The following is a 27,279-nucleotide window of genomic DNA, read 5'->3' on the forward strand; positions in this document are numbered from 1 at the left end:
GGGTTTGAAGGCCCTTTACTAGAAGAACTAATGATTTAGATGTGACCAATTCCTTCTGTTTTCTTATCTAATTATAAAAGCTACTTCCAGGCAAGATCCTTCTGTAGGTGTGAAGGTGGAATTACACCTTTGCCTAGTGCTAAGCTTAACTGGCTAATTCAATTTTAGTATTCAGGTACACTCATCAAAGAGAGAGAACAGATGGATTCTAATTTTTTTTAAAATCAGCAAATTCTTGGTAACTGAAGCTTAAAAATATTAAATGGCCTAGATGCTGAACATCTGTTAATGTAAATAACTGTTTCTAGTGAAACGTGTTTGATGTTTCCTTGTCAGAGAAATCACTTGTGAAATTGCATACTGTGAACTAGTAATATGTTTAATCTAAGACAGTCTTTCCAGGAAAAAAAAAAAAAAAACAGAGCCAGTTAAGATAATTTGGCCCCTTCAGAATTAATTAACAGATTCAATGACTTTGTTTATATCACATATTTTCAAGTTAGAATTCTTGAAATTTTACAGATTAAAAGTCCCAAAGGTTTTTGACATTATCCTTAATGAATAGTCTACATATAAATGTTTTCTATTATTTATAGAGAGGAGGAAAAAATGTTTTCAAATGCAAAAATCTGACTATTTAACTGCAAGACATTAAACTGCACAGTTTTATAAAACTGAAATTGCACTATATATTATGTTTAGTCCATGGTAAAATTAAAAATATATTATTTCTGCATTTTTCCCCCAAATTTACGTGCAACTCCCACTCATGTTAAAGAAAGTTACACATAAAGAACTATAGTCGATTGATATGAAGTGAGAATTTGGTGATATTTACAATTTAACATTGAAAATTAATTCTTGTCTCTTTAGAGTATGAAAGGAAAAGAGATTCCTGATCAAATCAGAATTCTAAAATGAAGGTTATGATTGATAGTAAATATAGAGAGAATTGTTAATTGTTGCTCAATGTTTCATTGAACACTGATATTCAATCGGGATTATAGGAATAATTGCACTTGGAAGTTGTTTTAGAAGAAGGCACTCTATAAATCTTTATAAATGAGAAGCATGTTCATTTCTGTTTAATTATCCTTTCCAATATAATTTTTTTATTCACTTAGATGATGTTGGAGCAATTCCAATAAAGCACTTTCCAAAGCATGTTGCAGACTTACATGCAAGTAATGGGTTCACTGAAGAATTTGAGGTATGATGGTAATATCTATTTTAATTATTATGGAAAATAGTAAATTTCAAAGATTCAGCAGTAGGCTATTTCTGGGTGTTGAAACCATTTTCATTTCTAGCTAGAATATTAGTTTCATAATCACTTATTTGTTTAGGAGATGTGTTATGGTTAGCATACAATTTAGAAAAATGGTTTTCCATTTTAAAAGCCAAATTGTTCTAGTGGAAAAATCAAAAGCATTGTTAATTCTTTCCTATAAAATACAGAACTCCAGTATTCATTTTTAAATCTGAATTAATAACACTGATTTCTTTTAATTTTCTAAATTAAATAAATTATACTAAACTACTAAATTTCATGATTTTCAGTCAAAGTATGTACAAACTCTTAATTGTATTACAGCAGTATAAATGCAGAAGCATTTATTACACAAGGTAAAATAAATATTATACAAAGTAAAATCTCATCTTCTTCTCAAGAAAATATGCATTTCTAAAATACATTTGAACTTCACAATCAGTGAAAATTTTTCTAGTAATAGTCCATAAAATACCATTAGAAAGGGCAAAGAAATTTACTGCAAATTTACCGTGGCCCTCTGAAGTATCAGTTAAGCACATTTTTCAAAATAGGGTGCCATAAGCCCAGTGTTAACAATAACAACCACAAAAAATAAAAGTTACATTATTAAGCACTCCCTAATATACCAGTCATTGTACTAGGTACTTCTACAGTCAACCTTCACCCAGCTTTGGAAGTTATTTGTTTTTATTTCTGTTCATACTACTGAGGAAATCAACTTCTGCAGAAGTTAATTAGCAACTAATGAATAGCAGGGCTGGGATTCAAACCTAGGTCTGTGATTTTAAAACTCATGTCCTTTCCATTCCAGCAAGTGCTCTTCAGCCTCCCCTCTGGCCTCTCTTCTCTAGGAAGCATCACATTGCGTTCCTCTCCCACTAACCCCCAAGTGCTCTATGGACCTCCCTCTTTGAAGCACTTTCAGCTCTGATCCCTATCAGGGAATGTTCCCCCGGCCCCAGTGCACCAAGCAACTGCTTCCCAGGCGTCATATCCACTAAGACACATTTAGGGAAGGAAAATGCCGTAGATTAGAAAGCTTTAAGAAATCAAAAGATTTCAGGTGTACATCATTGTACTTCTATTTCTGCATAGATTACATCATGTTCACCACCAAAATACTAATTACAACCCATCACCACACACCTGAAATTTTTACAATGTTATAAACCAATGTTACTGCAATAAACAAAAATTTAAAAAAAAAAAAAAAAAGAAAAAAAAAAAAGAAATCAAAAGAAATAGAAATGAAATGTGACAGATTTTCACTAAATTTAAAATAACAGAACCCAGTTCATTTAATCTTAAAAGATCTAGGTCATGGCTACATTGAATATGAAAGCAGTGTGAGGTAACGACTAAGTAAAGTAGAATAATATAAAAAATTACATATTTAAAACGTTAAACTATTTTTTCTTACCATAATAGAGGTTATTGGGTGGTACGATATTAACTCATAGAAACTATTAGGCATATGTCAAACCAAATCATAACTGAAAAGAAGAATATGTCAAGGATGGGTCTAATCTTCCAAATGTTAAAAACCATAAGGAAAAATAGATAATTTATAATAAAAGTTGCTGACAGCGTATGTGCAAAGGCAGATTCACAGTTTTCACAACTATAAAATCATTTTGAATACTATTAAGCAGTTCATAATAATTAAATTAATAAAATAACTTCATGTTTTCTCTCAAAAAGTGTTTTTTCAATCCCATTGCTTTTAACTCACAGTCCGATTCAAGAAAACTTTTCATTAACTTAATAATTAGCTTAATAACTAATAATGCTATGCCTTTTAAGTGGTTCGTATATTAAATTGTTTTTAAATCTAGAGTCAGAATGACTTGCTGCGAAAGAGGCCTTAAAAGCTTATTTGGAGAAAGGCTCGGCCATTTGCTGATCAATCAGATTCATATTTGGGTTATATACTTTCTCAAAAATGATGAGGCTTTCATGTTATTATCATAATACTAAATAATTGTAAATTTCAAACTAATATATTTAGATAGACAACATCTCTGAAAATGATTTTAATTCATCTTAAAACAGAATTGGCAGAAATAATTTTTCTCTACCTATTGATATTTTAATTAAAAAGAGGTCTACTAATTAAATATGTTGAAAGTAATGCTATCTAAATTTTGTTTCAAAATACGTAGTATGTATGATAAAAAATTTTTAGGAGACTTTTAATGTTTTGACAGCTCTAAATCTATTACAAACCACCTAATAGGAAACTGTTTACTCCTTAAAATTACTCAAAATAAACAAAAAATGTATGACTAATTCAGAGTTTCAAATAGTGCCATAGTGGTCAAATAAAATTATATTTGAGTATTAGCAAATCTGACTAATATGACAAAATGTGTCATCAAATATGTGGTTTTTCTCATCTGCATTTTAAAAATTCATCATATTATTATACCACTGTCCCCTTTTAAAAGTGTTGTTTCTTTTACATAATTTTAAGGTTCCAAATGGTTAGAAGTTTTGATTTGCATGCAATTGTTTGGAACATTCTGTTTAGTTAGTATTTGACAAATGTATTTATTGCATGATCATAGTTTTCCATTGTAAACCTAATATGAACGCTTTTTTTTCTCATTTGTCGTGTGCTGTGGAATTTGATTTCTTTACTTTTTTGGCATTCATTCCCTCATTAGACACTGAAAGAGTTTTACCAGGTAAGGCATTATTTCACTGCATTTTCTTTTAGCCAAGAAATAGTTGTAATGTGTAAAAAAAAAATTTTGGATAGTTATTTTGTTTGTTTTGTCTCCCTTACTATATTTTAAGGCACTTTGTTTGAAAGGATATGTGTTAAAATGTCGTGCATACGATTTCTTACAGGAAGTGCAGAGCTGTACTGTTGATTTAGGTATTACAGCAGACAGCTCCAATCACCCAGACAATAAGCACAAGAACCGATACATAAATATCGTTGCCTGTAAGTATATCCTTCACTCAGCTCTGACTTTGTGATCATTATAGTTGCTGTGCTTTTAATTGACATCCTGAAGTCCCCTGAAATCTGACCTCGGTGTAGCTCTATCAGGACCTTTGTATGAGGAATAAGACTTGTGTTAGATAATACAGGCTGTTATGTCACTTAAACCTAAATACATTCTGCAATTAATGACATCTGTTTCTTTTGAACAAAACAAATTCAAATTTTAATCCAGTGCCTTCTTCAGTCCCCATGGACTGTAAATCTGTTCTTATGGTTTCTGTCTTTATTTATATTCCGTAGTCCCGTTTTCACTGAGATCTGCCTACTTTATATGAATTTACCAACCAAGTGAGATTTTCTTTAGACTTTATTTTTCCTTCTACCCTTTCCCTCCCTCTCTTGCCATTCTTCCTGGGGTCTTATAAAGGGTTAGTTGGATTCCTTCTTTTTATTCCTTCTTTCCCTTTATTGTCTTAGCTGTTCTCTCTCTTTCTCCTCAATGAGTAGCTCTCTGGCTCTTTTCTTTAATGCAAGTTTACCTATTTTTCCCTATGAAATGACCATCTTTCTTCTATTTTCTTACAACACCTCTTGTTTACATCTGTTCCCTTTTATTTTCCTTTGTATTCCCCTCCATTTCTTGAAATCCACTTTCATTCCCTCCAAAACTTCTATTTATATCCTTTCTTATATATTCGGTGGACTCCCTAGATTCATATGAACATGGTATTACCAGCTGGGTTATTTAAATTCTGGCTCCATTCTAGTTTCTGGAAGCCAATGAAGCTGTACTCTCCTCTTTTGTTATCACATTTTCTAAATAGTTTGCATAAGTGCCACCTTCCTTTCCACAGGGTCTACACCAATTTTTATATTTTAATAGAAGGCTCTGCTTCATGTTTGTCTTTCTCAAATAAAGCAACTTTCCTCACTGCACATAAAAACTCAGTTGCTTCTTGGACAGAGTGAAGTTGTTAGGCTATTCCCTCTACAAGCTAAATAGAAAATACCTACCAGGTAATTAAGAAAGGGATGGAGGTTAACCTAGTGGAACACCTACTAGGTATCAGGCACTGTAAATACATTATTTCATTTAATCTCTGAAACAACCTGGAAAGATAAGTAACAACAGTCCTATTTTAGAGATGAAGAAAAACAACCCAGAAATTTACCCAGTAACACTCTTCTAAAAATATTACAACCAAAATACAAAAATAGGCATCTAAACCCATCTTTCCGTTGCCATACATCTGTTTCTGCATACATTCCCTGCACCTGAGCTGCTACTGTCACCAAAATAGTAATATCCCAGAATATCTCTTTAATTGTCATGGGTTAGTCTTCATTCACTTCTTCATCCTTGAAAAGAATAAATAGTCTTCCCTGTGAAACTATCAAGTTTCCTTCTAGTAATACTTTCCTTTCTGTTATGTAGTTCCTACAAATATAGATTTTCTGTAGAACTGAAGTTAATCCCAACCTTATTATTTTAACATACTTGAATTACCACAGTACACCATGTATAAGTTACCATACTCTTTGCCCTCTTTTAATTGACAATGCAAGATCCACGTCCTCTGTTCTTGGACAACCATTCTCCTGCCTCTCTTTGCAGTAGTTTCTCTTTGAGGTTCTTCCTTTGAAGGGGCTGTGTGCTGTTGCCGTTCACAGAAACTTCCCAGGGCCCTCCTGCTTTCTTCCCTACTTCCTTTTCCTCAGTAGGCCTCCTATTCAGAGCCTCCATGCTGCCATTCTTCCTTAGCTTTCTGAGACCCCCATCGCTCTTCTCTCCCCCTCAGTGGCTCTCCACTGTTCACTCTCTCACTTTTCATCCACCTTTAGAAAGCCATCTAAGATGCCAACTTCAGGTTTCAACCTCTACGAAAACATTTATTGTCATCCCAAACCAATACATTTTCTGCCTTCATATCCCCCTAGTACTTTGCACCTCTTTCTTGACAGCTGAACATTTCTTTCCATGTATATGTCCATTCTCATCTTCTACATTAGAAAACTTCTTGAAGGCGGAGGCTCTTGTTATATTTATCTTTATCTTTTTCATCTCTGTATCTCCCAAAAGCCTACTAAAGTAAATGATTTTGCATTGATTTTAATTGTATTTGATAAATTATTATATAAATATAAATTATCTTCATGCTGAAAAGTGGTCCAGCTACAGTGAAATATTTTCTCTTTTTTTTATTACAGATGATCACAGTAGGGTCAAGCTTGCACAACTTGCTGAAAAAGATGGCAAACTGACTGATTACATCAATGCCAATTATGTTGATGTAAGCATGTTTTAACTGAAATGTTTATGGATATTATATTAGACTATGAATTTATTATACCACTGTGCCATAAATATACTAATGCTTAATACATGTTATTAGCTAAATAATAAAAAATACAAATCAGCAGTAAGAGATTCCATAACTAAAGGATTTCATATTGAATAATACTCAAGTATTTAGTTTGTATTTGGTTTATTGTATTTGTTTTGTTTGTTTTTTGTATTTGGTTAATCTCCTAGGTGAGAGAAGGAATTTGGGTTGAGAATATATGTTCAAGGTAGAATATATATATCTAGATAGGTTTATAACTCCTTAAATGTGAGGGGCAGGGCCAGTGCTTATTTTGAATATCCCATAGCTCCTAGGACAATGCTGTGTATATAGCAGATGATCAGTAAATCCTGACTGAAGAAATTTCCAAGCTAGTATTGGCTAAAAGTGATTACCAAACCAGTTATCAGCCTTTATACTCTGGGCACTCCTCAGGGTACCCGGCTTTGTGGAACTTATTGGAGTTCTTCAGGGACTATAGACCACTCACTAGCTTACTGGTTTTTCACTGCAGTCAATTGAGTGTCAACAGAACTCAGTTATTTTCCTGACACTGACCTTGCAGTCTAGCTGCCTTCAGGTTTATGCTATGTAGAACACTGAATTCAAAGAAGTGAGTACCAAATATAAGTGTACATGGGTTTGTTGTAGGCAATCACTTCGTGCTTCCAGAGGTGGCAATATGTTTGTCATATTGTACGTGGGCTTTGGAGTTAGCACTGGTTTTGAATCCCAGTTTTGCCACTAGCTAGCTGTGGGAGCTTGGGAAGCCACTTAACTCCTCTGAGCTTCAGTTTCCTCATCTCCAAAACAGGGACGATGTTTCCATTTTACATAGATGTGAAGGATTAGAAGTAATGTTTGTGAAGCATCTTGGCCAACAATGGCTGCTCAGTGAAGGATAGCTATTAATGATTAGCATTGCCCAGTCCCACCAAGGAGAGGATAAGGAGACAACACCAGAGGTTTCCTAAATGTTTTAGACAGCTGAGCCCCAATGCCTCAAACACATTTCAAAGCAGCACAGTTAAGGACCAGATATGAAACATAGTACATAGATTTGGATTAAATGCACTTGGACTAAAGGTGCAGAGGATTGTGGTTGTGTCAAAGCAAAGAGAACTCTTCTTTTTTAAAAAAAAAAAAATCATAGTTAAGGAAGAGTTTCTGTCTTTGCTAGTATTTTAAAGTTTCTTCAGCTTTGCAAGTTTATTTTTTATGTTTTTTAATAGAAAAAATGTGCTGACCTTAAACACTTAAGTATTGTACAGTTAAAAATGGCATATAAATTAGTAAGAAACATTTGTGATTTATTTCTTCAGGGCTACAACAGACCAAAAGCTTACATTGCTGCCCAAGGCCCACTGAAATCCACAGCTGAAGATTTCTGGAGAATGATATGGGAACATAACGTGGAAGTTATCGTCATGATAACAAACCTCGTAGAGAAAGGAAGGGTATGTGGGTAGTCTCTTATGTCATTCCCAAAATTGCGATTAGAGCTACTTCAAATTGCTTTAAATAGAGTCAGCATTAGGAAGCAGCAAAAGTTATGGAAGCTAATCAAGATTCATTTCTAGGAGGTATGATGTTAAAGGGAAACTGTTAACATTATAGGTCAAAAAGTTTTACTATAAATCAAGCTATCTGCTATTTAAATACATTCCTCATATTGGGAGAAAAAGTAAAAGTGCTCATTGAAAAGCAGTGTAGACTAACAGAGATTTTATTTCACAGGAGCTGATTCTAGTGCTGGCTCTACAGTGACTCAATACATCTGGCCTCACTTTCCTCATCTGAAAGGAGGAAGTTTGCACCAGATCATCTCAAGTTCCTTTCAGTTCTGTGATTCTATTCCCTGGTCTCCTGTACAACTAATCCACAAGCATTTAGAAAGGAAAGAAAAGATTTAGAAGAGTGAGGGAGTCTATTCCTGTCACAGTCTCAGATCTTTACTGATTTCGGGGATGACTCTTCTGTTGTGCATTTGAAATATGGAAATAGCATCTTTACTTTCTTTTTTGCAGAGAAAATGTGACCAGTACTGGCCTGCCGATGGTAGTGAAGAGTATGGGAACTTTCTGGTCACTCAGAAGAGTGTTCAAATGCTTGCCTATTACACTGTGAGGAATTTTACTCTAAGAAACACAAAGATAAAAAAGGTGAGTTACTAAAGGATGGATGTCATCAATTGAGTAATCCATCTCATCCTTTTGTAAGTGAGTGGGTGGTATAACCAAGACAGGGTAAAAATATATATAATAAAAGGCATTGAGAGTTCTTATCACAGCTACACCTCAATCCCAAAGGTTTTTTTCAAGTCTCTAAATGTCAGCCGTGGCTTTGGAGCTAGATTGGTCCTGGCGCCCATGGTCTCAGTGGATATGATGCCCCATAGGATAATGGCACATCCAACTAAAAGTAGTGGAGATTGCCATAAGGGAAGATTAAAAAAACAGAACAATAATGTGTTAGTCAGGGTTCTCCAGAGAAACAGAACTAACAGGAATGTATTTATAAAGAGAGAGAGAGATTTTAAGGAATTGACTCCAGCAATTGTGAACACTACAAGTCTGAAATCTGTGGGCCAGGCCAGGAGCCTGGATATCAGGTAAGTGTTGATGTTGCAGTCTTGAATCCAAATTCATCAGAGCAGCAGGCTAGAAATTCAAGCAGGGTTTCTGTGTTGCAGTCTTGAAGAGAATTCCTTCTTCTTCAGGAGCACTCAGTCTTTGCTCTTAAGGCCTTCAACTAACTGACTGAGGCCCACTCACATTATGGAGAGTAATCTGCTTTGCTCAAAGTCTAGTGATTTAAATGTCAATCACATATAAAAAATATCTTGACAGCAACATCTGGTATGACTGGTGTTTGGCTAAACCACCGGCCACCATAGGCTAGCCAAATAGACACATAAAATTAGCCATCACAAATGAAAGTGCTTTTTCTTCTTCATTATGGACCACTAATATCAAGCTGTGAATCCTGAGTTGATATTTAAAGACCTTGTGCACGCGTGTGTATGCGTGCGCCCGTAGGTGTTTGTTCCTGTTATTAGCTGTCTGGGTTCTTCTAGGGTTCCCAGAAAGGAAGACCCAGTGGGCGTGTGGTTACGCAGTACCACTACACTCAGTGGCCTGACATGGGAGTGCCAGAGTACTCACTGCCGGTGCTGACCTTCGTGAGAAAGGCGTCCCATGCCAAGCGCCACGCGGTGGGGCCTGTTGTTGTCCACTGCAGGTAAGTCTCAGACAGATTTCTAAACCCACAGACTTACTTATGCTGACAAAAAGGGAATCAATGGAACAAAGCTTTTGCCAAAATGGGAGTGATTTCATGAAGCAAGGGGGATGAAACTACATGCCCATTTTCATAAATATTGATCACTAGGAAATGAGTATGCCAGACTCAGAATTTGATTGCTGAATGTTTCAAAGCACCAGATATTTTTATGATGTTTATTATTGTATTTTATTGTTGAATTGGATTTCAATTTATTAACTGTGTGAGGCAGGCAGAACAATATATTGCTATTAAACAAACATTTATTTCAACATAATGTCATGGGATAAAAATGCTTGAGACACAACCTCTGTTCCTAGGAGTTCATAGTTTACTGTAGCCTTATTATGCCAGGTTTATATTAGAGAAACAGAAGTACACAGAATGTGAGGGATTTGGCAAAATACTTTTAAGTCATTTTTAAACAGTTCGGGACCAAAATCCATTTCTCATTTTCCTGAGTTCTTTCTAATATATAATATTGAGTGTGTTATCAATTCGTTGTTACTTAAGTACTTTAATTTCCAAGACTGAGTTGATGAATAGAAATAATGATATTTCAAAGAAAGATACAAAAATATGTTGGAAGTTTTAGTCTAACATTTTTCAGTTAAAATAAAAATAGCAGTTAACATTTACTGACTGCTTGTTATATGCCAAGCTTTATGACCACAAAAATCAAATTCATTTCTATATGCAGTATTTTTGTCAAAGCAGTGTCTGTGTTTTTACAGAAGCAAGTGTTTTTCTTTGATATACAGCTTATCTGACACATTCTAATTACCTACCTCAGGAGTTATCCTCAAAGTTTGAGAGACCTATCTTGAGTTTTTTTTTATCTGTTAACCTGAAGGTAAGCTGAGGGAAGCAGGAAGATGCAAGAAAAATAGCTCTGAAGGTCAGGAATTGTTTCTTAGCAAATGGAGAAGGACCAGGGTATTGTGCAGAGCAGGTGCTAATTTTCCACTCTAGCATTTCCTACTTGTCAGAGCATTTGAAAAGAAATGCCTGTCTGTGAATTCTGTCCCTCCAGTAGAGTCTTTGAAGAAGTCGATAGATAATGGTCCTTTAGAAATGACTGAAGTTATGCTTTATTCCTCACAATCTCACTGAAATGATATTTTTAGCTGAAAGCCTTATCAAATTCTTTTTCCCATTAATGTGAAAACCTTTACAAACATGTCTGCCTGGCAATACAGACCCAGGGACCTTTTCTTTTCAGAGTTTGGTGAAGCTGATGGTTTCATTTTTCTCAGATTAAATGTCTATTTGCTATGCTCTCATACATAATTTGTTCATTGTATAGTAGATAATGAATAATAAATATAATCACTGAAAATAAAAAATCTCCAACAGAAATAGTCAGATTGTAACAAACAAGCACATAGATACAGACAACAGATTGGTGGTTACCAGAGGAGAAGGGGGTTGGGAGGAGGGCAAAAGGGGTAAAGGGGGACATTTGTACAGTGACAGAGAGAAACTAGACTTTTGTTGGTGAACAAGATGAAGTGTATACAGAAGTCAAATTATAATGATGTACACTTGAAATCTTTATAATGTTATAAACCAGTGTTACCTCAATTAATAAAAAAGAAAAGAAATAGGTTGTTTTGCAGTTTGACCTGTAGCAAAAACTAAAAAAGAAAACTTTTTATTTATTATTTGAAGCATTATGCTTAACTACTAAACTGCTTACAATTTTGGACTGCTAAATTATTTATTATGTAGCTCATTTGCTTGGGGAAGGATATTATTTTAATGTACAAGACAGCCAGTAGTGACCTATCTTCAAATTTATTTTATGCTTATTATTGAAACAGTTCTCTCTTTGTGTTCTCTTCAGTGCTGGAGTTGGAAGAACAGGTACATATATTGTGCTAGACAGTATGTTGCAGCAAATTCAACATGAAGGAACTGTCAACATCTTTGGCTTCTTAAAACACATTCGTTCACAAAGAAATTATTTGGTGCAAACTGAGGTATGATAAAAAAGGATTTTATTTATCTAAGAGTTGGAAGTGTCACTAAAATTCCAAAACTGGACAGACCAGAGTTTATGTTACCAGTTATATTAGTTTCGTAGGGCTGCCATAATAAAGTACTACCAACCAGGTGGCTTAAAACAACAGAAAGGTATTGTCTCATAGTTCTGGAGGCTAGAAGTCCACAATTAAGGTGTTGGCAGGCGCCCACTCCCTCTGAAATCTCTAGCGAAGGATCCTTCCTTGTCTGTTTGAGCTCCTGGTAGCCCCATGCATTCCTTGGATGTAGCAGCATCATTCCAATCTCTGCCCCCATCTTCGTATGGCTGTCCTTAACATGTGTCTGTATCTGTGTCCAAATTTTCCTCTTCTTTTAAGGATACCAGTCACTATCTCATCTTAGCTAATTACATCTGCAACAGCCCTATTTACAAATAAAATCACATTCTGAGTTACTGAGGGGTTAGGGCTACAACACATCTTTTGGGGGGACACAATTCAAACCACAGCACCAGATAATTGCATATAAGTCATGGATGGGTCAGCTAAATTTTGTCTATTTTTTGACCAAATGGAGAATGTCTTTAAAATGACACTGGTGACAGAGAAGATTCGGAAAAAGAGTAAGTGGATTAATCACCACCCATATCTGCTAGCAAAATCCTCAAGTTTTTCCTACATATAGTGAATGAATGGATTCATTTCCATATTTTAAAAGTATGAATTATGCTCAAATGATATCCCTTTTTAGGTCCATGTAGTTTACCCATCTATGACACAGGACAAAGTCTGCATATGTGTATTTTGTTTTCACTATTTCTAAATAAAAATGAATTTAAATTTAAAACTATAGATGGCAGCTTGAAAGCAGTCAGAAACATGTAACTGAGTGGGCTTTAAAACCAAACCAAACTAAATTTCATTTCATCAAGCAAATGACATTCTAGTCATAGAAGACCAGAGAAGAGTCCCATAGTACGTGAAATAGAAGATAACTATTAAAAACTGTATAGATAATTGTGCTAAATTATGTACGACTGGCTAAAGGAGAATTGGAACGGACAGAAGGAGAAGACCCATCAGAAGTTGAAAAGTCAGGGAAGTCCTTGTGCAAAATGTGGAAGAGGATCTCAGGTTTGAAGGATGGGCAGAGAGGGCATTGCTTTGCCTCCCCAAATCTTCCTGCCTCCTTCCCACAAACATTAATACACAAGAAATAAAGAGTTGTGCTCCGTCTTGGCCTCTCCCTTTCCTCCATCTGACTTCCTGCCAGGTCTAGTAAGCAAGCATTTGTGGGTTTCCTCCCATTTCATAAAGATCTTTTTGTCTGTCATTGGAAGATACCACTTTTGTACCTAGAGACCTACAAGGAAAACATGAATGTTCCTTATTGTCGTTTTGTCAGGAACAGTATGTCTTCATTCATGATGCACTGGTTGAGGCCATACTTAGCAAAGAAACTGAGGTGCTGGACAGTCATATTCATGCCTATGTTAATGCACTTCTCATTCCTGGACCAACAGGCAAAACAAAGCTAGAGAAACAATTCAAGGTGAGTTCCCTTGGAGTTTCTTGGGTGTCACCACAGAATTGAATGTTCTTGCATCTTCTCTTTTGAGTCGACAAGGCCATGCGGATGGGTTGAGAGCACTGTGGACGCAGTGGCTTTGTGTTGTTCTTTACAACAGGAAGCAAAGCCACGTGGTAAATTTCAAGAACGTAATTTGAGTAGCAAGAAGAAAAGTTGTCAGAAACCCTAGACTAACTTTTATAAATGCAGACTTGGTCTGGGAAAGGAGGGCACAGAGCATAACAGAGTGAACAGGCAGAACTTATAATACAGAGTAAGTGCTCTTTTTACTTTGAAAAAAACCAGACCACTTAACTATGAGTGCTATGGCTCAGGCTGTTCATGCTACTCTGGGAAAAATCTGTCTCACTTGAAGCCCCTGGACTAGAATAGGCCACACCACAACAATAGCTTCTTTAACCCCAATTTCTCCCACTCACTCTGTCACGAAGCAGTGAGCTAGAGAGGAGAGCATATTTTGTCCAATATTCTAACTCCTGCAACTCTAACCTTCTGACTTCCAGAAATCAGTCAGCAAAGAATTCAGAAAACAGCTGTTACCAGACCCGCCAGCTGGGATGGAGGGATTTACAGAGTCGTGGCTTTCCAGAGGAATGGAGACTATGTTATTTTGTTCCACATTATTCCTATACTAACCTGTTACTTCCCAGAATTCCTAGAGAAACAGGGCCAATTTCTGAAAAAGGAATATCTAGGAAGAATGTGGAAGACTCTGGAAAAATCCAGGAGAGTTAACAAACCTTGAGATAGCAATTTTTTCTCTTTTCCCCCAGCCTACAACATAGAAGTTGTTAGTCACTATGAATTCCCTCTGACTTTTTGCCTTCTCAGTCAATACCTTTCGTGCTTTTGGAGGAATAAGAGAAAGATTAGGGGTAAATGCTGAACTTAGAACCTGCTGTCAACAAAACATAAATGTTTTACTCAGCCAAGCTCATCTGAGTCATAAAGGAACACTAAGGAAAGAAAAAGTACACAATTCAGCTTCCAAAAACAGATAATAAAGAAATACAGAACATTAACATTAGTTTGTTAGGATAGCTTTTCCCTAAATTAAAAAAAATCTGTGTATTACCTATTTTTGACAGAATTCTCATTTAAATATAATTTACCCCCTACACAATTACAGAAACGAATTGATATGGATAACATTGAATAACCCAGGATCAAAATGGAAATATCAATTATGAGGTCAGAATCCAATTGAAAAGAGAGACATTTGACTCTGTTTCCTGTTAACATCATAACTAGCGAAGTGTGTGTATGTGTACACTGTCCTATAAGAAAAGGTATTCATTCAAGTTTATCCATAGAAAAATCTCCTTGAAATACATTGTATGTCTATTTATTCAACACGTATTTATCAGATACCTATCACATGCCAGGCTGTTGTGTTTGATACTAATTTCAAAATTGAGATAGAAAAGTAAAGAGCCAAAAACATCCAAAGCAATACTGAAAAATGAGGAATAAGAAATAGAAATTTGTTGTACTGTATATGGAAGACTTACTATGCAGATATAATAATTAATATTGAAAAACAGACAAATCAGCCAGAGGAACCATGCACATATGGAAATTGTTATGTGACAGGTATGACATTACAAATTAGTGAGGAAAGGACAGACTAATCAATAAATTATATTGGGACAATTTCCATGTGGAAACAAGTAAAATTAGGTCCCTACCACACCTCAAAAACTAAAATTATTCAACATGTATTAAATACCTAAAGGTGAAAGCAAAGTTTTATAACTATTATAAGAAAATATTGGAAAATTTCTTTTGAGGACTTTAGGGTAGAGGATGACTTCTTAAATAAAAACATAACTTATAGAAATCTTAAAGAAAAACTTAATAAATTGGCCATAAATGTCAGTGTGATTAAAGAGAACAAAGACGTTTGCAACTTTTTAACAGAATATAGATTTACACTCAAGATGTCAAAAGCCCCTACAAATTAATAAATGACAATGAAGTAGAAATATGAAAAGACATTCATCAAAAAAGAAATCTAAATGGCTAATGAACACTAAAATTCACAATCATAATAATTAAGGAAATATAAATCAAAACCATGATATATCATTTTTCATCTATCAGACTGTCAAAAGTTAAACACTGATGACTCTTAATTCTCTATAGAAACCCTCACATGTGTGCACATTAAGAAATATACAAGGGATATTTATTGCTAAAAAGTTTGAAATAGCAAAACATTGGAAGTAACCCAAACATCTACTAATTGTGGAATAGATAAATAGCAAGTAGATTATTCGTGTAATGGAGTACTAAAAGAATGAATAAATCCAACTATATACATATATATGTACACACACACACACACACACACACATCATGCAATTTACCTCTCAACTGTAGGGTGAGGTTAGGTAGAGGAAGTGGAGGGTGCACACCCATAGAGGAAGACGTGGGGAAGATCCTCCCAATGCTGAAAGTCAAACTAAAGAGTGTTCTGTGCTTCTGCCAACTTCCCTGGTGTAGAACATAGGTGTGCCAGCGAGTTCCCTAAAATAAGGTTTAGTTCAAGGAATTCTTGGAAAACAAGTCATATATATTTGTATTCAGTATCTTATCTTGGTTGGGTCATGTGCATGTATATGAGTGTGTGTGTGTGTTTGAGTATTTGAAGGATTTAAGTGAAATAATCTGTATTTTTCCTTGACTCCCTTTCTCAGCTCCTGAGTCAGTCAAATATACAACAGAGTGACTATTCTACAGCCCTAAAGCAATGCAACAGGGAAAAGAACAGAACTTCTTCCATCATCCCTGGTAGGTTATGTTGAATCTGGAAAAAAACAACTTTTTTTTTTTATACTAGAAGCCTTTAAAGTAACTTGACAATATTTGTAGATCTTGGAACAAAAGGAATACACTCATATTTTTCTAATTATGCCTGATAATGTAACTGTTAAAAAGGACTTTAAACTCTGAAGTCTCATCTAAAAATACAAAATACCTAGAAAAATTAGCTTAAGTCAGAGACATTCAACTTGAGAAATGCACTTATGTTTTGCAATTTGGGGGTGGAGGGGAAAGGTACAGCACTGTGAGCATGGTTGTTTACCATGAATGTTCTGTGTTCCAGTGGAAAGATCAAGGGTTGGCATTTCATCCCTGAGTGGGGAAGGCACAGACTACATCAATGCCTCCTACATCATGGTAAGTCAGAGAAGTAACTGGGGAGACTGCCTGCCAGCTTGTGTCACCAGAAGCCAAACCAGAGTGGGCTGCCTGAAGCAGCGACTGCAGACATGAGCAGCACCACTGGTGAACATAAGTCAAATCGGATGACTGCAGGCCCACAGCCCGTGGCAGCAAGTAGAATAACAGCATCTCTTGATGTGTCTGTGTGTGCTGGGATTTGAGAAACCTCAAGTAAGACAAATGAGTAGATGCAGAAACCAAACTCCCCAATCAGAACTTAGGAGTAGATACAAAACGTACACTCACCTGTCTAAGAGGCTCCGTTTCATTTCCCAAAGCAGATTGCCTGAGCAGACCCAGGACACAGCAGCTTCAGCAAAGCCCAGTCTCACTGACATGACCACTCCAGGTTTGCAGCACAGTTCTCACCCTGCAAACTGGGCTCACTGGGGAGTTGGATTTCTAAAGATACAGTACTTTCCTTCTGCATTTAGATCTTCTACAAGAGGGATGCGTGCTTTAGTAGCTGTTATGTGACCTTCATTTCCATTTCGGGTCAATCAATCACAGAGCTTGGTTTCAGATGAAAAAGACCTAATTCCCATGCCAAAAGCACTGTTCCATTTATCCAGCACAGAAAATATTGAGGAATATACATGAAACAGGGAGATGTGTGGTGGTGGCATCTAAATACGTGTCACACTTCAGATGAGCCCATGGGGGATAGGAATGGGATCTGACAGACCCCAGGGCAGAAGGGGCTAGATGAGGCATGATTTTAATAAGCAGCAGCATGGAAATCATGATAAATCCCATGGCACCAGCTTCCAGGTTTCTGTAGCAAAATCTGCAAGGTGCCTCCTTGGTTCCTCTCCTGTAGAGGCAGCTGAGGTGTCTGGACATCAAAGGTGTTCCAATGCCAGTAAGTATGAAATTTGGCACTCTGCCCTTGGGACTTGTGGAAAGTGAGAAATATAAACTCTCCTCTAGATTTCCACTCTATCTAGTGTAGGAGACATGGTCCACACGCCATATTGATAAGTCTGCTCCTAGAGGTGATGGCTGTGTAAACTTGGGTACAGCATGTAACTTCTTAAGCCTCAGTTTAATCATCTGTAAAATGGGGATCCCAGTTCCTATCTCACAGTACTCCTGAAAGGAATAAGTGACTTAGGGGGAAGAGGATGCTTAGTGGTATACCTGGCATATAGGAAGTACCCTGTAAACACTGGCTATAATAATCACATTGTTGTTTTTAGACACAATCTAAAAATAAAAAGACTGCCTTGACCTAAGGCCCATTAACTTATAAATGTATTTTGAATGTTTAAAATCATATGTCAGGGCTCTTTCTATCTTTTCTTTGGTTTTTTAGGGTTATTATCAGAGCAATGAATTCGTGGTCACCCAGCATCCCCTTCTCCATACCATCAAGGATTTCTGGAGGATGATTTGGGACCATAACGCGCAGCTGGTGGTTATGCTTCCTGATGGTCAAAACATGGTAAGTCCTTCAGGTCACTTTTGGTGCTTCCCTTACAGGGGAAATAGCAGGTCACAACAGCCAGAAATCCAGCTCACAAAGTAATTTTTTTTCAACTAATAAACTAATGTCACTGGAGTTGAACCTTGTCTACTCTTGGGCCTGATCTGGTTATACAATCTCTCGGGTCTGAAATTATTGAACAACAGGTTAAAGTTAACTTAAATTTAAGTATTTTATGACATTGCTTAAGAAAAATTAGAATTGCAACCATGAATGAAGTAAGTCCATATGCTTCTATTTACTTTTTTTTTTTTAACAAAACTTGTTAGGCTATTTGAAGAGTCCCTCAGAGTAAAGAGATCCATAGAAATATGAAAAAAAAAAAAGACCTATTTCATTGAGGCTTTGCGCATATACTTAACTTTGAGATTCATTTCTTGTCTATAAAGTTAGACTGACCATTTCAAATGACACTGGAAATTCTTAGCTCTTAAAATCACTTGACTCTTCTCTACTCAGTTATCAATTATAGAAGCAACAACTTACCATTGTTAGTGATAAGCTAAGAACGCAAAATAACAAAGCAATAGTTTGGTTTCTTAAGTGTATTATTTTATTGTGCACATCAATCTGGTTTAAGGCTCAAGATTTTAAGAGTAAATTTTGAGATTCAAAGAAAACTTGGAGTTGAATTTTCTATGACAACCAGTTAACCTCATTTCACAGTCTGACTTAGACATTTTATTAAAATCTAGAATCTTCTTTGGTATTTAATCCTCCAGGCAGAAGATGAATTTGTTTACTGGCCAAATAAAGATGAGCCTATAAATTGTGAGAGTTTTAAGGTGACTCTTATGGCTGAAGAACACAAATGTCTGTCTAACGAAGAAAAACTTATAATTCAAGATTTTATCTTAGAAGCTACACAGGTATGGACAAAATTTAAATGGCAAACTTTTCATTTTAAGTGCATGTTAAATATATGCTGATTTAAGAATCTTTCCTAGAAATAAAAAGTAATCCGATTTCTTACAAATTGAGACAGACTACCCAAATAATCAATTTTACTGTACTTGTCACTTTCATTTTCAAAATCTTACAGAATCATTAAATAATTAGCTATCACTAAACTAAACCATTCCTGACTTCTACAAACACAGAAAGTCAGATTTCTCTTTTACTCCAAAGCAGTTGCTGATAGAGCTGAAATTGAAAATAAACACAGCAAAAAAAAAAATTCATTAATTCTAATTCTCATTTTTTAAAGCAAGTCCTTACCTTGTATCCTCCTAAGTAAAATGGGAAAAATATTACCTACCAATATGAGCTCACTGCTCTCTGGACAATGGACAATGCGTTGATAAGTAAAGAAATGCTTTGGAAATGTGCTGTACAATGAACTAGGTTTGTTTTACCAAATTCTTGGTTATCTGCAAGGCATCAATCTGAATTCTTTGTCGATAATTATTTAGTAATTATAGTACAGTGCAGAATTTCTTGTACCACTACAGTAAAGTACTAAAAGATGCTAATAATGGTGAATAAGACTTGTGAGGTTCAGAGTACCTTCTCAATCAGAAAAAGATTAAATCCTGTTTTAGATGGTTTAAATGTTTCACTTTACTATACTCTAATTCTGAAATTGTTAAACCGTATAGAGTATATGAGAAGATTTACTATTCTTCAAAATATTTGAATGACCAAAACATATAAATTTGATAATGCAAATAGAATAATAATGCTAACAATATAGCAATAGAATAGTTTCCTTCTTGATTAAAACAAAAAAAATGAACATGTTGGTTCCAGTCCTAGTGATGAACAGTGTGGCCTTGGGAGAGTGACTTAGATTCCTTGTTTGTAAAATCAGGGGCGGAAATTAAAGGAATACTATGTTCCCTGAGAGCACTTAACAGTCCATCCTAATTTCCATCTGTAATTGTTCCCCAAACACTGCAGAAGCACCCATTCAGATCTGTCCTTGCTCGTGCCCTCCTCCCATCACTCTCCGCAGTTAGTGAAAAGCTTATTATGAGAGTAATAATCATTAGATACCTATTATTTTGTCATACCCGTTATCCTGATTACAGATCATGTCTAATATCTAGCTTAGGTCTGTGCAATCATCACAGTTTTTCTCCTGGTATTATGCAGAAAATAAACTAGAGAATAAGCGTTCATGATTGATCCCAATTCTGTTATGTCTCCTCCACGGAAATCAGCTGTTATGGACACCTTGATTACCCAGGAGTCTAATACAGGGATGGGCAGCAGCTCTAAACAATGTTCAGGCAGAAAGGGAAGTCTGAAGTGGGCAGTTCTACAACTTCAAACATTTATAGGCGCTTCCCCTACCCCCCAAAAAAATCACAGCATTTGAGATTGGTAGAGGGGTGAAAGTCTACATTGTATAGACCAGGACTCATTATAGTGTCCAGGAGGTTTGGAGTAAACTACTGAAATCAAGAACTGGGGCTTTCATTTATTTATTTGATATACGAGTTATTTTAAAAATTTATGAAATATTGACTAGATTAAGAATGTTCATAAAATATGTACAAGGTATTAAAATGATCCAATAAGTGAGTTCAAGGAAAAGAACACAGCCTTTACCTTTGAAGTCCCTCATGTGCCCCCATCCCATTCCATCCCTTCCTCCCTTCAGAAGTAGCTGCTTCCTGGGCCGGCCCCGTGGCTTAGCGGTTAAGTGCCCGCACTCCGCTACTGGCGGCCCGGGCCCGGATCCCGGGCGTGCACCAATGCACCGCCTCTCCAGCCATGCTGAGGCCGCGTCCCACATACAGCAACTAGAAGGATGTGCAACTATGACATACAACTATCTACTGGGGCTTTGAGAAAAAAAAAAAAAGGAGGAGGATTGGCAATAGATGTTAGCTCAGGGCTGATCTTCCTCAGCAAAGAGAGGAGGATTGGCATGGATGTTAGCTCAGGGCTGATCTTCCTCACAAAAAAAAAAAAAAAAAAGAAAGAAAGAAAAAAAGAAGTAGCTGCTTCCTGAATCCGTGTTTATCGCTCTCTTAGGTTACTTTATAAATTTACCTTTTGTCTTTGTATTTCTTAACATCATGTTGTTTAGTTTTGAATATTTTTGAACTTCATATAAATTATGTGTATTTTTCAGAGACGTACTACTTTCCTTCATCATTATGTTGTTGAGATTTTCCCCTGTAAGGGAGTATAATTCAAGTTCATTTATTTCTGCTGTTTAGTGTACCAGTTTATAAATTATTTTTTCCATTCTACATTTGGGTTATTACTTGTTTTTGTTTGTTTTGTTGTGTTGTTTTGTTTTGCTACTACGAACAGTGCTGCTATGAATATATTTAGACACATGCAAAATTTTCTCTTGGGTATACCTGGGATTTCCCGGGCTGGGTCATTGGGTATGAGCATATTCAACTTTCTCTGACTTTATTAATTAATGCCAACTGTTTTCCAAAGTGGCTCTGCCCATTTCCTCTCCCATCAGGAATACAAGAGTGATTTGGAATGTCACCCTCCTCACCAGTGTTGTGGTGGGAATGAAATGGCATCTTATGGCGTTTTTAACTTGCATTTCTCTTGTTGCAAATGAAATTGAATATCCTTACATCCTCTTTTGTGAAGTTTCTGGTCCTGATTTTTGCCCATTTTTCTGTTAAATTATTTATCATTTTCTTATTGATTTGTTGGAGGTTGTTTTATATTCTAGATACTACTCCTTTGTCAGCTACACATGTTGCAAATACCTTCTTCCATTTTGTAATTTGACAATTTTACTTTCTTTGTGATCTTTCTTGGTGAATAAAAGTTCTTAAATTTAATCCATATGAATTTATTAATCTTTTCCTTTTGCACTTTTATAAGGAAACCATCATTTATTGTCTTAAAAAATTCCCTTCTGAAATTATAAAGATAACTTTCCTACATTGTTTTCTAAATGTTTTATAGTTCCACCTGGAATTGATTTTTTGTATTATATTTTGTGAGGCAAGGGTCCAATTTCATTATATTCCATGTGAATAATCATTGTCCCAGCATCATTTATAGATCAGCAATACTAGTTCAGTCATAAGCCAGATTTCAATATATGTATGGGCTTGTTTCCAGGATCTCTGTTTTATTCCATTGGTCTCTTTGTCCATGCCTCTGCCAAAACCACAATATCTTAGTTCTTATAGGTTATAGAACCTATAGTTCTTATAGGTTACAGATATAATTCTTGATATCTGAAGAACTAATCTCCTGTCTTGTTTTTCTTCTTCAGTAGTATCTTGGCTATTTTGGACTTTTGCAATTCCATATAAAATTTAGGTTTTGATACTTATTTTTCAATGTAGCATTTTATTGAGGACACATGAGGAAATTGGGGCCAGAGGTTTAAGGGATTTAAAGTCATACAGGCCGTTTTGTCAAGCAAAAATCAGAACTGGGACTGAAGTGGAACCTGGATCTCCACCCTCCTCGCCAGCGTTTTCCCCACTGCGTCATGCAATTTTGTACTTCCTTTAGTTAATCCTGAGTAATGTGGATTGAAGAAATCTATGCTGTTTTAAAACAAATTTTAACACCGAAGATTTCTTTTTGTAAGTTTAAATTTAGCAGCACAGACACATCTTTGGTACCTACTTCCATTGCTTGATTGGCATGATAAACCCACAAGTAAGTTTTATTTATAGACTAAAAAAGGGATTCCATCTACACATGGCCAATGTGGCGTCACAGCAGTTTCTTCCTTCGTGATAGAGTCGGGCTGCAGCCCTCCTGCTCACTTGTGTGGGCCGTTTGGTTTTATTACCTTAGTATAATTCTTGATTTTCCCCCATTATTCCACTCATGATAAACTGTCACTCACCAATATGACTCTTTTAAAAACATTAATTTTTCTCTGTTCTTATAGGATGACTATGTACTTGAAGTGAGGCATTTTCAGTGTCCCAGATGGCCAAATCCAGATAGCCCCATTAGTAAAACTTTTGAACTTATAAGTATTATCAAAGATGAAGCTGCCACCAGGGATGGGCCCATGATTATTCATGATGAGTAAGTTCTACTCTTTAAAGCATTTCACACCTGAGCATGCTCTGGGTGTAGGTATATTTCTCTTGTCTTTGTACTAACCTAATACGTGGGACCAGTTGTGGTGATTCAGCCAGGGTGAATTATCTACTTCTTATTCCAAGGTTAACATGGAATAGATTTTTCACTTCTCTTGGAGCTCCCGTTGAAGGCAGAAGATGGATGCTCAGTCAGGAATTTGCTCTTGCGTTGTATGCCGAGACCACTTTGTGTGATGAGTCAGTGTTGAAGGACTTGAGTTTTTATAAGTGCTAACCAGAGAGACAGTTCTCAGCCATTCATTTCCTGGGATAGGAGTCAAATTGATTTATTTTTTATTTACCAGAGACAGGAATCTTTATCCAATAGATCTTTCCAGGCTTCTGTTATGAACAAATAGAAAATGAATATGTTGGAATTATATGTTATGTACATATTATTTATGATACATATTATGTAACATATATTATAACCTCAGTCAGATCATTTTGATTTATTGCCACCCCCTTCCATAGTATAAAAATAACAAATGCATAAGCAAATATTAAACTTTTAGACAGTATCCCATTACTAATATCATGAACACTAGCCAATATTTCAAATTAAACCATAGTTCTATGCACAATAAAGTAGGGAGAAATAATTCATTAAAAATTTCAGTGTTCTTACTGCAAAGTTGTCAAGGCTACATGCTCTGTGAGTTCCAAATGTGAAAGTTTGATACTTCTGAATGGAGTCTTTGTCCTTTCTCTCTGCTTCAAGGCATGGAGGAGTGACAGCAGGAACTTTCTGTGCTCTGACAACCCTTATGCACCAACTAGAAAAAGAAAATTCCATGGATGTTTACCAGGTAGCCAAGATGATCAATTTGATGAGGCCAGGAGTCTTTGCTGACATTGTAAGTAATAAAGCAGTGACCCAGACTTTTCACTGTTAGAGTGCTACTTACTTCCCAGAGGCTGCCAGAATTGTTTTATTGTGTATCAAAAAATACCACATTGACTGATAACATTAGCATGTAGTTTTCAAGCTGAATTACAAATTATTTAGTCCACGATCCATAGAACTGGAACAATAAACAGTTAAAATTTTTCTTCTGGAAAATTGATGGTTAAAAAATTTCAAATCTCATGTATGCCTTTTTGCAAGACATCGTAATTCTGAAAAATAGATGTCAGTAGAAGCACCAACTAATCTGACTTATCTAACAAAATAAATAGTTATTTTCCCAGAGCCTAGCCTCAGAGAACAATCAGAAGACAGACCTGAAGACTTAAATATTGAAACTGCCCACTTGTTTCTCAAGCCACATTCAATTTCTGAACTTAACAAATGGCTAATTCTTGAGTACTTGAGTGGGACTCGTACAATCAAGAAAGGGGTGCAGCACATCTGGAGAGATGAGTCTCAACTCTGAAAATAATTTGGAAGTCTTTATTATTATAGAAACAAGGGCTGGAAAGACAATAGGGAACTTAGTGCAAATGCCCCAATGGGAGGAGCTTAGGTGGATGTAGAAGCATGGGCTCACCTCCAGCTCCCTGGTCTGTGTACGTCTAAGGGCCTAATAAAGGGTCCATCTTCAAAGCTCCAGCCCAAACCAGTTGGCCAGAGAGCAAGGTCACCCTTGCACATGCACTTGAGAGGAGCCCCTATTAAAAGTCTCATTCAGGCCAGTTGAGTTGTATCAAGCTTGTGCTCTGTGAAATTGCTTTCCAGAGACTGAACTTTCACCCATTTCATGAATGCAGTTAGTGATGCACCAGTTCACACGTAGTCCTAATAATTTCCCACTATGATGCTAGTCACTGGCTCACATTCTCTGCAACTGCGTTCTCTCCACCCACCACCACCGGAGTTGGCCTCTGTAAGAGAGAAACCACTTTATTCTCCTGTGTGTCTCTACTCTGAGACTGCAGTAGGGCACACGCTTACCCTTGCTCAAAGCAGGGCATAGGACCAGTCAGTCTGGTAGAGTGTGAAGAACACTTGGCAAACAGTGGATCTTGTGAAAGGCCTGCATTCTGCACGAGTCCCCGAGCTGACAGTGCAGTGCTTTCTGAGACCTCTCCATAAATAGACAAACCCAGTAGATTTCCTAACAACTGAAGCAAGGCAAAAGAGTAACATATTTATGAGTGAGTTACAGGTGCCTAGTGCCAAAGGGTTTACACACAAATTGATAAATAGTAATGGAACCCTGTCACATCACCTTCTGATTCCATGAAGCAAATGAGTAAGATTGGAGTGCTTCCCATTGGCCAATGTATGTGGGCCAATTGTCTAGGTCAATAAATGTTGGCTAATTAAAAAACTACTTTAAGTTTAATCAGAAAGAGACATTAATAGAGGTTGTGTACCTCTGTTGAGTATACAGAGCCCTTAACACAATGCCCTCCCATGAACAGTGCCACAGTATGACTAAAAACACTCCTTCTTATGGCAAACATATGTTCACTGAGCTTCCTGTTTATAACCTACCATTCTCTGTTCTCTAGGAGCAGTATCAGTTTCTCTACAAAGCAGTCCTCAGCCTTGTGAGCACGAGACAGGAAGAGAATCCCTCCACCTCTCTGGACAGTAATGGCACCACATTGCCTGACGGAAATATAGCTGAGAGCTTAGAGTCTTTAGTTTAGCACAGAAAGGGGTGAGGGGTTTCTACATCTGAGCGTTGTTTTCCTCTTTCAAAAATTAGACAGGAAAATCAGTTCAGTTCTTCTGTTATCCGTTTACTTCCCATCACCTGACAGTAACTTTCATGACATAGGATTCTGCTGCCAAATTTACATCATTAACAATGTGTGCCTTTTTGCAAAACTTCTTGTAATTCACTTATTGTGTTTAAACTAAAATAATTGAATTTTACAGTATTTCTAAGAATGGAATTGTGGCTTTTTTTCATATTGATTTTAACAGAAAATTTCAAATTATAGATATTAGGAATTCCAAACTACAGAAAACATATTTTTTTTTTAGTGTCAAATTTTTAGCTGTATTTGTAGCACTCAGCAGGTTTGCTAGAAATATAACTTTTAATATAGTAGATTGTAAATAAAACACTGAGTTCCCTATGATATTCAACATTTTACAAACTGCAGTATTCACCTAAAGTAGAAATAATCTGATACTTACTGTAAATACTGCTCTAGTGTCTCCATGGACCGAATTTATATTTATAATTGTAGATTTTTATATTTTACTACTGAGTCAGTTTTCTAGTTCTGTGTAATTGTTTAGTTTAATGCATTTCATCACCTGGTCTTATTCTACAAGTCTTCTGATATCGTTTTATGTTATCTCAGTGATTAACTCTGTTTTAGCATGTAATTTTAACTTTTATGGAAAATAGAAATACATTTGTTTTGAAAGGAGATGTTTTTATGAGAATAACACCTTACCCAACATTGTTTAAATGGTTTTTATCCAAGGCGTTGCAAAAATAAATATAAATATTGCCATCAATTTGCGTTTGCTTGTGGAGTGTTGTGCTGGGGCCTTTTAGCAGAAAATTGTGGATGTAGGTCCCACTGGTATGATGGAAGTGAGAAAAGGTTGATGAGCTGGGACAGTGTACAGAGCTATGATTCCCACACTGTACACTGAGGCACACAAGGAACACACAAAATTTTACATTTTTGAGGACAACACAGAACATGTACTGACACTGCACAATTGCTACTATTAAATTATTTGGACCTAACTACTTAATAAACAGAGCCATTATGTATTTCTTTTGGCTTAGGGGAGCTATGAAAATGTTACTGAGAAACTGAGGGCACCGTGTATCAAGAAATGTTGGGAAACTTTGGTTTCGAAAACAAACTAGGAGTTAGAAGCAGGCAGATTTGCCAGCTGGGGACAAGCCAAGCTTATTTAGAAGCCAGATGGATGGAGAGACAGGGACGAGGAGGTCATAAATCCCAGAGTGGAAAAAGATAAGATGTCCCATCTTAAGGCAAATTGTCAGGATCCAAGATTTGTGTGGAGCAGAAGTACAGGAAAATGGAACCAGAAATCGACTTTGACACTGGAAGCAGTCCCCCGCCTCCGCCAGGAATGTATTATAACACTGCCTGGTGAGAAGGGCACTAATCCCCACGGATGCCCAGCTCAGGGCCCCAGAGCAGGAGGCCGG

The 27,279-nt window shown here is 36.3% G+C and overlaps 1 protein-coding gene across 3 annotated transcripts in view; it reads left to right on the forward strand.

Moving 5' to 3' along the window:
• PTPRZ1 (protein tyrosine phosphatase receptor type Z1) overlaps window positions 1-26,616 on the forward strand; it is a 177,039-nt gene extending 150,423 nt beyond the window's left edge. For 2 of the 3 annotated variants that reach the window (XM_014785324.2, XM_087430134.1), the window contains 16 exons: window positions 1,125-1,210; window positions 3,940-3,960; window positions 4,127-4,223; window positions 6,435-6,517; window positions 7,894-8,028; window positions 8,599-8,733; window positions 9,648-9,811; window positions 11,700-11,835; window positions 13,244-13,390; window positions 16,129-16,222; window positions 16,539-16,612; window positions 17,973-18,101; window positions 18,866-19,012; window positions 22,984-23,126; window positions 23,904-24,039; window positions 25,640-26,616. In XM_014785324.2, the coding sequence (XP_014640810.2) occupies window positions 1,125-1,210; window positions 3,940-3,960; window positions 4,127-4,223; window positions 6,435-6,517; window positions 7,894-8,028; window positions 8,599-8,733; window positions 9,648-9,811; window positions 11,700-11,835; window positions 13,244-13,390; window positions 16,129-16,222; window positions 16,539-16,612; window positions 17,973-18,101; window positions 18,866-19,012; window positions 22,984-23,126; window positions 23,904-24,039; window positions 25,640-25,780 (1,868 nt within the window). In that variant the 3' untranslated portion in view covers window positions 25,781-26,616. The remainder of the gene's footprint in view (window positions 1-1,124; window positions 1,211-3,939; window positions 3,961-4,126; window positions 4,224-6,434; window positions 6,518-7,893; window positions 8,029-8,598; window positions 8,734-9,647; window positions 9,812-11,699; window positions 11,836-13,243; window positions 13,391-16,128; window positions 16,223-16,538; window positions 16,613-17,972; window positions 18,102-18,865; window positions 19,013-22,983; window positions 23,127-23,903; window positions 24,040-25,639) is intronic. The other variant, XM_087430138.1, reaches the window with a different exon arrangement.
• The last annotated feature ends 663 nt before the right edge of the window (window positions 26,617-27,279 follow it).

This window comes from Ceratotherium simum, chromosome 1 (genome assembly GCF_057802395.1).
Source record: "Ceratotherium simum simum isolate JZ-2026a chromosome 1, ASM5780239v1, whole genome shotgun sequence".
Taxonomy (NCBI): domain Eukaryota; kingdom Metazoa; phylum Chordata; class Mammalia; order Perissodactyla; family Rhinocerotidae; genus Ceratotherium; species Ceratotherium simum.